At 32.1% G+C, this 9,834-nt stretch overlaps 1 protein-coding gene across 2 annotated transcripts; it reads left to right on the top strand.

The window, feature by feature from the left end:
* Nucleotides 1-2,339: 2,339 nt before the first annotated feature.
* LOC107917612 (uncharacterized) lies at nt 2,340-3,797 on the top strand. 2 transcript variants are annotated; one of them, XM_016846933.2, is made up of 3 exons: nt 2,340-2,887; nt 3,133-3,239; nt 3,527-3,797. In XM_016846933.2, the coding sequence occupies exons 1-3, from the start codon at nt 2,686-2,688 to the stop codon at nt 3,548-3,550; spliced, it is 333 nt and encodes a 110-aa protein (XP_016702422.1). In that variant the 5' UTR covers nt 2,340-2,685; the 3' UTR covers nt 3,551-3,797. The 2 variants fall into 2 exon arrangements, with proteins under 2 accessions (XP_016702422.1, XP_016702427.1); XM_016846938.2 differs by having other exon boundaries at nt 2,382-2,887; nt 3,136-3,239.
* Nucleotides 3,798-9,834: the final 6,037 nt, after the last annotated feature.

Raw genomic sequence — 9,834 nt, 5'->3', positions numbered from 1 at the left:
CTTGCACCACATGGTTTGGATTCAATCAATATCTCCTCATCATGGATATGTGGAACATGTTATGAATATTCGAAAGTTCTGGCGGTAGTGCCAATTTATACGCCACTAGACTAACTCACTCCATCACCTCATATAGTTCTATAAAACATGAGATTAGGTTTCCTTATTTTTCCAAATCTTATAACTTTTTTCTAGGGAGAAACCTTCAAAAATACATTGTCTCATACTTCAAACGAAATATTCTTTCTTTTTCTATCAACGTAGGCCTTCTGTCGATCTTGAGTAGCTTTTAAATGAGTTCGAATGATCGAAACCTTCTATTCTATTTCTTGTATCAAGTCAAGACCAATTATCTTTCTCTCACTGAGCTTTAGCCAATAGGTGGGAGATTTGAACCTTCTTCCATACAATGCTTCAAAATGCGACATTCCTAGACTGGTATGATGATTGTTGTTATATGTAAACTTCGCCAATGGAAGATATTTTCCTAGTTAATTCCAAAACCTATTGCACAACTTCCGAGATATCTTCGAGAACTTGAATTACTCTTTTTGATTGCCCATTCGTCTGAGGATGGAAGGCGGTACTGAACCATAACTTTGTTTCCAAAGATTCTTGCCGCTATTTCCAAAACCTCGATGTGAACCTTAGATCTCGGTCTGACACTATGGACATTGGTATGCCATGGAGGCGCACAATTTTAGATATGTAGAGTTTTGCAAATTTTTCCAACGAATAATTTTTGCGCACAGATAGGAAATGGGTTGACTTAGTAAGTCGATTTACAAGCACCCAGACTGCGTTCTTCTTAGTAATATTGAAAGGAAAACCCAAAACAAAATCCATGGTAATCTGTAACTTTACCTAGTTTGTCGAAAATAATAAAATTGGAGGAACCAAGCTCAAACTTGGGATTTCTAGGGATAGCTACATTACTTAACCGCTAGGCAAGATACTCAATTTTGTTTAAACTCTTACAATATTTATTCTTAAAACGAGGCGTGACACTTGCTAGGGTTTGGAGCAAATTTTCACAAAATAAAATTGATGCAAGGGAAGAGATTTGAACCTGAGTTTCAAGGACAAATTCACTAACACTTAACCATTAGGCCAATAACTTTCTTATTTAGCAAATGCATAATGGTAACATTTTAAATCGGGGCGTGACCACTCTTGGTTTCACAAACATTGATACTAACCCAATTTTTGGGATGCGACAAAAAATGATATAAACTTATATATATTATCAAAATATAAAAACCTAAAAAAATTATAAAAATTATAAAATTAATAAAACATATGTAAAATATTTAAAATTTTATAAAAATAATAAAATTATTAAACTTTATATAAACTCATAACAACTATAAAAGAATCAATAAGGGAATTGGTTCGAAGAAAGCCATTAGATTGGTTGACCTAGGAACTAGGTGATTGAACTGATCTTTTTAATATTTTTTATTATTCAATTTTTAATGTTTTATTTTATTGAACTGGATGGACTAGTTGAATTGACAAATCAATGGCTTGACCGTTTCGGCCTTCGGTTTGATTATGAAAATCTTGGTCTGAATATTTCATTCTGGCATATGCTAGTAGTTGGATAATAAAATTTTTGTTTGATAAAAAATATTAAAAATAAAAAAAATCAGTTCAACCACCTAATTCCCAAGTCAGCTGATCTAATGGCTTTCTCTAAACTAATACCCTTATTGATTTTGGGCTAACTAGTCCAACTGACTGATTCGATCCAATTCAAGTTTTTTATGCTTTTTTTTATAATTTTTATAAGTTTATATCAATTTTAATATTTTTATAGTTTTTTAAGATTTTTAGTACGTTTTTAAAATTTTAAATAAAATTTATTAATTTTATAGATTTTTTATAATTAATTTTATTTGATTTTTAATATTTTTATAAGTTTTAATAATTTTTATAAATTTATATCAATTTTAATATTTTTATTTTTTGATGATTTTTTTTTCTATTTTTTATAATTTTTATGAGTTTTTAATCATTTTATGTGGAAAATAGTAGATTAAGCCAAAAGCCAAAAGCTATCACGTGCCATCATCTGATTGATTCATCAATTTATTTTAACAGTCAACAGGGTGAATGATAGAAATCGTTAACGAAAGGATTTAATTGATTATTTTAATTAAAAAATAAATTTAATTGAATACAAATTTAATACATGAGCATAATTAATTTCTTTTATATTTTTAAATTTTTTTTACATATAAGCATAAAAAAGATAAGTTGTTATATTCAAAAAGTAATAATAAGTTCTGAAATCTTCTTTTAAAATTCTGCTTTAATTTATGCGAACGAATAAGCTTTTTTTATTTTCCTTGGAAGTAGCTCATCTTAAAAGAATTTATCCAAGTTACAGGCGTCGGTGAAAACTAGCGAGTATAGAACTTAGGTACTCGCTCTTAATTCCTCCATTGTCAATTGGAGTTTTTTTGTCAGAATAAAAAAGTGAAATACCACCTACGCCTGCACTCTATATAAAACCCTCCGATTTGGCTCAGAAACAAAAATGAAACCCAAAAAGAAGATTGGTAGAAAATTTAATATACCCACCCACCACCAACTGTTTGTTTCTCGGGAATCCGAGAGAGAGAGCGAGAGAAGAAAGAGAAGGTTTGTCTTTGGGGCTTGGCTTCGAAGGCGAGGGTGGGCATGGAGTCGCACGTGCCCAGCAACCGAAATGAGGCATGGACGGAGGAGAAGCATGTGCACTTCTTGAACTCCATGGAAGCATGGTTCGTCCGTACAATGCTTCAGAGTAACGACCGCTATAATCTCCGTCTCGACCGTCACTTGCCTGATAGCTCCGACTCCACTCTCGATTGCAAACCAAGGACAAAGCATTCCACTTCAGGTAATGTTTCTCATCATCGGCCTTTGTTTTCTTCTTCTTCTTCTTCATGCTGCATTTTAGCACATATCTTCATATACCCATGGTGAAACATGGGTAAACTTTATCATATAACAAAAGAAAGCGTTTTTTTTTTCTTTCTAATCTCTGAGTTAGACCTTGTTTGTTTGGTTTTCTTTTTAATCGTTTTTAGTTATTCTTTTGACATTGTTCCATTCTGGCCTTTTGGGATACCCCCTCCCCCACAGTAGCAGTACATTTCATTGGCAAAACTAGAAGCAAAATGAAGAAGAGTAGGCCTGTTAAAAGATCAATGAGACCATCATCTCAGCCGCATGATTCATCACAAGATCAGGTTGGTGATCACTCTCTCGACCATTTAGAGACACTGATGAGATGGTTCAAAATCAAGGTGCTGTGAACTGACCTAGTTAGCTGGAAAGTTCAAATATTTACAAAACAGATTGTCTTGACTTTTTTCTGACATTGATGAATTTTTTTAGTCTTATCGAATCAAATTGCGTTTCACCTTACTGAATTGCATTCATGGGTGTGGGTTTGATGGTTTGATCTTTTGTTCACAAAGCAAAGTCCCCAAATTTGATGACTGACTAAGGAGTTTGTGTATGTGCATGTGCTCAGGTGGTGCCACAGTTAAAGAATTAAGAACAGAAAAGGAGATAAAGATGAGAAAGACGTCCCCAGTGTTTTTCACTTGCATCCATCAAATTTATTTGTGTTTTAGGACTTTTTTTTTTCTATTAATTTCTTCTCCATTGCTTCTTTGCTTTTTAAATGTATGAACAGCAGCAGTAGCAGCAGAGTGAGGTTTGAATTGTGAGTATATGTACTATGAAAAATGGCAGAATTCTGCCTTCCTAAATTATCCAAAATGTTCATGTTTTTCAAAGCATCCGTATTTGTGTTCAACATATGATGGGCATGAAAGTAAGTGTTGATTCGAAGATGATATTGTTGAGAGCTGCAGCCACGAGTCCTAAAAGAATTAAATTTTATGGTGATTAAAATGATATTTCTCTTAATTTGTTATAGAAATAAAAAAAAGATGATATTTTACCTGGTTATTGGACAGCCTTTGAGACAGGGAGTTGAGTTTGGTGGTTCATGGAAGATATTTTTACAATTATGTAACTTTATGAGCGGGATCATTTTGCTCTTAAAGTGTATATATAAAGAGTGGAATATGGGATAAAAGGAGAGGGCGGCATACAGGGACAAATAAAGGAGAGAGATATAATGTTGCACTCTGAGGCACGCCTTATCCTGATGAGTGTGTTGGTTACTTACGGATGTGTTGAAGTCATATCAGATAAAGTTAGAAAAGGGCAATATCTTACCTTATCTATTCTTACCAAGTTTCGCATGGCAATTGGCAAATTACAGTGATTTTGGCTAACAGGAAATTTAACAAATGTTAATGCATGCTTACAACGGTTTTCTCTGTTTAGAAATGTTTGGTTGAGTTCGGATTTAAGTGGTTGAAAAGGTGAAAGATGTCATATCCTGATTAAACTTAAATAGTAAAACATATAAAATATATCTATAAATACAAAAACAATTAATAATTAAATTTATAATATAAGATAATGTTACGATTGATATGATATCTTAAATAAATATCATATATCTATTTAAAATTTTAGTTATTGATTAAATGATTTCATGTTTATATATTTGAAAATTAAATGGAGAAGAGGCTATCAAAACTACACTCAAACTGCCAATCATCTAATATAATTTACTTATATTTAAGCATTTTTCGAGTTATTCTTATTTTTAATTACATTGTCAAACAGTTATAAAATTTTTAAAAATATTAATTCTTTTAATTATAATTAATATTTTTGTTTTTTTCATATTTTTATGTTACATTTAAATAAAACAATTACAAATTACAAATATAAAGATAAAAGACTTGCTCAAAAATATTAAAATATAAATTTATTATCACTCACTTATTAAATACAATTTTAGTAAATTTAACAAAATCTAATTTTTATTGATTCTAAAATAAAAGTGAAAAAAGATTGTTCCCTCTCAGAAAAATAATAAAAATGAAAAGAAGAGCAAGCGATAAACATATTTAGTGGGTCTTGTTTAACGTAATCTGTAGTTTGAGGCGAAGTACAGAATTTAGAGCTGACATGGAAAAAGTGCTATCATTTCATTCAATTCTAAGTGACATGAAAATATGATAATGATAGATATTGTACAAAATCATGCGCAATGTCTGTGTATATATATTTAAATTAAATTTTCAACTCTACATATATTTCCAGAACTCAACCTACCCCTTCATTATTACAATCGTAGCTTTATTATGACCTTTTTAACCCCCACCTAATTTTTTAATTATTTATTGCTCAAGATATTATTTAGGACCAACTATCAAAATAATAATTTTTGTTCATATTTATTTCTTTTAACGTAGTTTTTCTATATTTTTCATTTGTCAAAAATATGTGTTGGACTAAATTGAATGTGAAATATATTGAATTGGGTTAAATTTATCTGTATAGATCCAGCCAGACCTCGTACGGAGTTAGATCGAGGCAAAGAGAAAATCTCAGATTAATCGCCTCCGTATCTACGTATACTCGTTGAGGCAAGTTCGTGTAATTAAATTGAGTATTTATATGTTTTAATTGAATTATATGTGTGTGATTTGTATAATAACCATGTATAAATACCAATCGCATATCTGACGACGTATATCGATTACTGAGTCTCGTTTGAACTTTAGGAATTTATAGGATACAAATAACATGTCATTAGGGTTACCAATTTGGTTGAGTTATTGCATGTGCTGCGGATACACCATAGCTCGTATGAGTTTATCGATTTGCAGCTCGTGAGAGCTTACTGATTCTCAGCTCGTATGAGCTTACCGATTTGCAGCTCGTGAGAGCATACCGATTCATAGCTCGTACGAGCATACATGTACAAAAATTGATGGATTACAGTTTAGCACAATATGTGTAAGCTATCTCGAGTATCCAACAATATTCTAAATGGTTCAATGGGCAATGTTCTAATAAGATATGACATGAGTTCAATACGAACTATTACAGGTATACATATGAATTAAATGAAAAATGATATTACATGGTATATAGGTATATGAAATGGATGATACATGTATATGGAATTTGATTAATTGTTTAACTCATCAATAACTTAGTTTATATATGTGTTTACATGACTAACATGGTTGATGTATATATGCTTAGCCATTTGGCCAATATATGTTGGGATATGCTTTGTTTACTTATCTTATATGTAAATAAATGGTAAGTTAAATTCTATGTTATACGAACTTACTAAGCTTAAATGCTTATTCTGTGTATTTTCCATGTTTTTAGTGAATCAGAACCTTGTTCGGGTTGGAAGCTTATCGGAGCTATATCACACTATCCATCGACTCACTCGGTACTTTCAGTTGGTTTAAGTTTGGTTATAATGGCATGTATAGGTTATTTTGGCTAATGTTAGCCTATGTGTTTTGGTTGTGGAAATGACCATTTGGTTGGTTTGCATTTTGGCCTTGTGTTGGTGAAATAGTATATTTTGATGTGTATATAAGTTGCCTTATAAGGTTGAGGTATGGCTTGATATGGTAGAATGATGGAAGGTAAAATGGTGGTTTGAATATGCATTTTGTGTAAGCCTTAAATGGTTGTGAATTGGTATTTGTTTGAATGACTTATATGGTGTTTTTAGTGCACAAGTTATATGTGAATTATATGACCATTTAGAGCTAGTTTTTGTTTGTTATATATGGAACATTTTGGTATGTTTTTAAAAGGTAAATCAAGTGGCATAATATGGCTTAGTTTTGGTTAAGCCTTTTTTGGTTAAATGATCAAATTGTGTTTATATTTGCACATGTTTATGAATTGTCATTTGAGGTGCCTAAGGGCATATTGGTTGTATGTGAATATACTACATGTTTAAGGCTTGATTTTTCTTGTTTTGGATGCCTTAAAATGACTTGTTTATATGCACAATGTTGAGTGCAGGTTGATGCCAAATTAGGTGAGAAATATGGCTTGTAAAATGACCTATTTTCGTCCACACGAGCAAAGACACAGGAGTGTGTCTCAGCCGAGTGTCACACACGGCCAGGTGACACGGCCGTGTGTCCCCTGTAGTTTTCAAAGGGTTGCAAGTCAGGTTGGTACACAGCCTAGCACATGGCTTGGCACACGGGTGTGTGAGGTTACTTCAAAGGGTACACGGCCTAGCACACGGGTGTGTGGCTTGACTGAGTAATCAAGTTAGAGAGTTACACAGGCACGAACACGACGTGTGTCCCTATTTCGAATGCCCACATGGCCTGAGACACGGGCGTGTCTCTTGACTGTGTGAGTCACACGGCCTGGCCACACAGTCGAGTGACCCCTGTAGCTTTGAAATTTTCAATGTTTTTCGAAAAAAATTTTGAGTTTTCGATTTAGTCCCGACTTGTTTCTAATGCGTATTTAGGGCCTCAATGGCTCGTATAAGGGACAATATGTATGATTTTGATTGGTTTTATTATGAAAATTGATATGTTATGAAATGTTTGAAATTTCTGTCTGTTTGATCCGTAAACTCCGGTAATGCTCCGTAACTCTGTTTTGGCGACGGATATGGGTTAAGGGTGTTACAAAAAACATAAAATTCATGAAAACGAGTGGAAATTGGACTTACATGAAAGGATACTAAGTGCCGAATACTTAAGTTTTAACTATGGTTTTTCTCTTCTTCAACTTTCGACAAAGAACAAGAAAAGATGATAAATTTCATTTTGTTTTTAGTTTATGTCATATTATTTTACAATTTACTAACTTACCCTTTTAATAATAACTTAACAACTAATCAAATTAAGTCCATATTTGTCCATTAACATCTTGTATGGTTTAATTACTACATAGATCCATCAACCCACATTGTACTAACCATTTAATACTTTTAACTATTAGAACTAACTTTTCAAGCTTTTACGATTTAATTCTTTTTAATTAATTAACTATCTAAACAATAAAATTTCTCAACAAAAATTTAATATGACACTAATGACCTTGTAAGTATTAAATAATTAATATTTATGGACTAACACGTTAGAATTGTAGTCCCGAAACCACTATTTTTGACACCACTAGAAATCGAACTGTTACGAAACTAGATACTATTGACGTGGAGAAGAAAGCCTTCAACACCATGGTGGAACATGAAAGATTGAGGGTTAATTCCCAACACCAAGTTGAAACTAGAAAATCCAGTGAAGATGTGCACGTAACAAGGGAAATTCGTGACTGTGTAGAGTTAAATGTGGAAAAGTCGTCACACTTTTCGAAAATCATAGAAAAGAGCCCTCATCATGAACCAATCGAAGACAAGTCTTTGCTAAGAGACGTTTATTGGAGGAAAGGGAACTAAATAAAAGTTGAGTTTGTAATTCCACCTTTAAATACCCTTCAAGAAATGCAAAGAGTGAGATAGAGTTAGAGGAAAAAAGGCTTGGAAGGAATATTGGGAAACAGCCTAAGGCGAGGCACGATTAAATTTTGACATTAATGAAAAATGTTTCGATTAACCGATTGATGAACAAATGAAGGATTAAGGTTTCTTAGACTTCGTGGAAATTTCATTTCGGTGGAATGACGGAGAGTCCAGAATAGTATTTTAGCTACACCCTTATGAATTTAATTCTCGTTTTGTGAATCATCTGTGTTTAGACTCAAGATTTACCCTAATGCTCTCGAAATTTGAAAAAAAACTCAATATATAAATAGAAAGACAGTGGAATCGCGATATCCAACATAGATATCGCAATACCGCTAATAGTTAGAAAATGAGGGATTTTTGAAATTTTTCTCGTTATCGTGATACCCAATCTTGAATATCACAATACCTAAATCGGGTCACAATAAAAATGGGTTATATCTATGTGAACCATGTGTTTTTAAAATTTTTTAAACCCCTTTACCCTCTAAAACCCCTAAATCTTCCCACTTAACATCTTATTTACATATTCTACTCCCATTCTCAACTCATTTCTCCCCAAAACTTTCATAAACTATCAAAGAGGTCTCAAGGGCACTTTCTTTTGTGTATTCTAGGGTTTGAACTCTAGCTTAAGAATTTTTCCATTTGCTCTAACCTTGTGTTGTAGATTCCTAATACAAGTATAGTTGGCACAATAAGTGGTAATTGTAACAACCTTTTTTCAATGGTTTCGGGACCATGATTCCGATGAGTGAGTTAATATTGTAATGTTTATTTAATGTCTATAGGGTTATTTTAAGGTAATATTAAAATTTTTTTAAGAAATTTTAATGTTTAGTTAGTTACTTAAGTAAAATGGACTAGTTTGTAAATGGTACAAAATTTGAATTCTATTAGTTAAATGGGTTAAATGGCTTTGGAAATGTGAATTATGGGACTTAGTGGGTGATTATACCCAACTTAATGATAGTGGGAAAATATGGGCATGTGTTTGGCAATTTATAAGTTTGGAATATAAGGGTAAAATAGTAAATTAATAAATAAAAGCATAAACAAGTAAGAAAATATGATCATCTTCTTCCATTTTCACTTGCTATTGCCAAAAATCACCATTGTTAGGTTTAGAAACATTCGACCAAGCTTCCTTTGGTGCATGGTAAGATTTTGAACCCTGTTTTTAGTGATTTTTATATTTTTGAGCTTGTTTTTATCTTAGTCTAGCTAGTCTAGGGGTTAATTTGCAGAACTGTTAAAGGTTGAGGGATTTACTATGGATGAATTTGAATGTGTTTTGAGTTTAATTGATGGATTATTAAACTTGGTTGTTAACTAAACTTATTTTGTTAAGTGATTTTTGATGAATTTGTTTTTAGGGATTAATTAGTCAAAATAATAAAATTCCCTGTATATTTTATGAAATGAGAAAAAATGTGGATTGA

Source organism: Gossypium hirsutum, chromosome D08 (assembly GCF_007990345.1).
Source record: "Gossypium hirsutum isolate 1008001.06 chromosome D08, Gossypium_hirsutum_v2.1, whole genome shotgun sequence".
Classification (NCBI taxonomy): domain Eukaryota; kingdom Viridiplantae; phylum Streptophyta; class Magnoliopsida; order Malvales; family Malvaceae; genus Gossypium; species Gossypium hirsutum.
The sequence above is the reverse complement of the archived record's forward strand: the minus strand, read 5'-3'. Positions and strand labels throughout refer to the sequence as shown.

Excerpts from the sequence above, each read along its gene's own strand:
- LOC107917612 (XM_016846933.2), top strand. The coding sequence starts at position 2,686 with ATGGAGTCGCACGTGCCCAGCAACCGAAATGAGGCATGGACGGAGGAG. Across the intron at positions 2,888-3,132 it reads GACAAAGCATTCCACTTCAG|TAGCAGTACATTTCATTGGC; the intron begins GTAATGTTTCTC and ends CCTCCCCCACAG. Across the intron at positions 3,240-3,526 it reads ATGATTCATCACAAGATCAG|GTGGTGCCACAGTTAAAGAA; the intron begins GTTGGTGATCAC and ends GCATGTGCTCAG.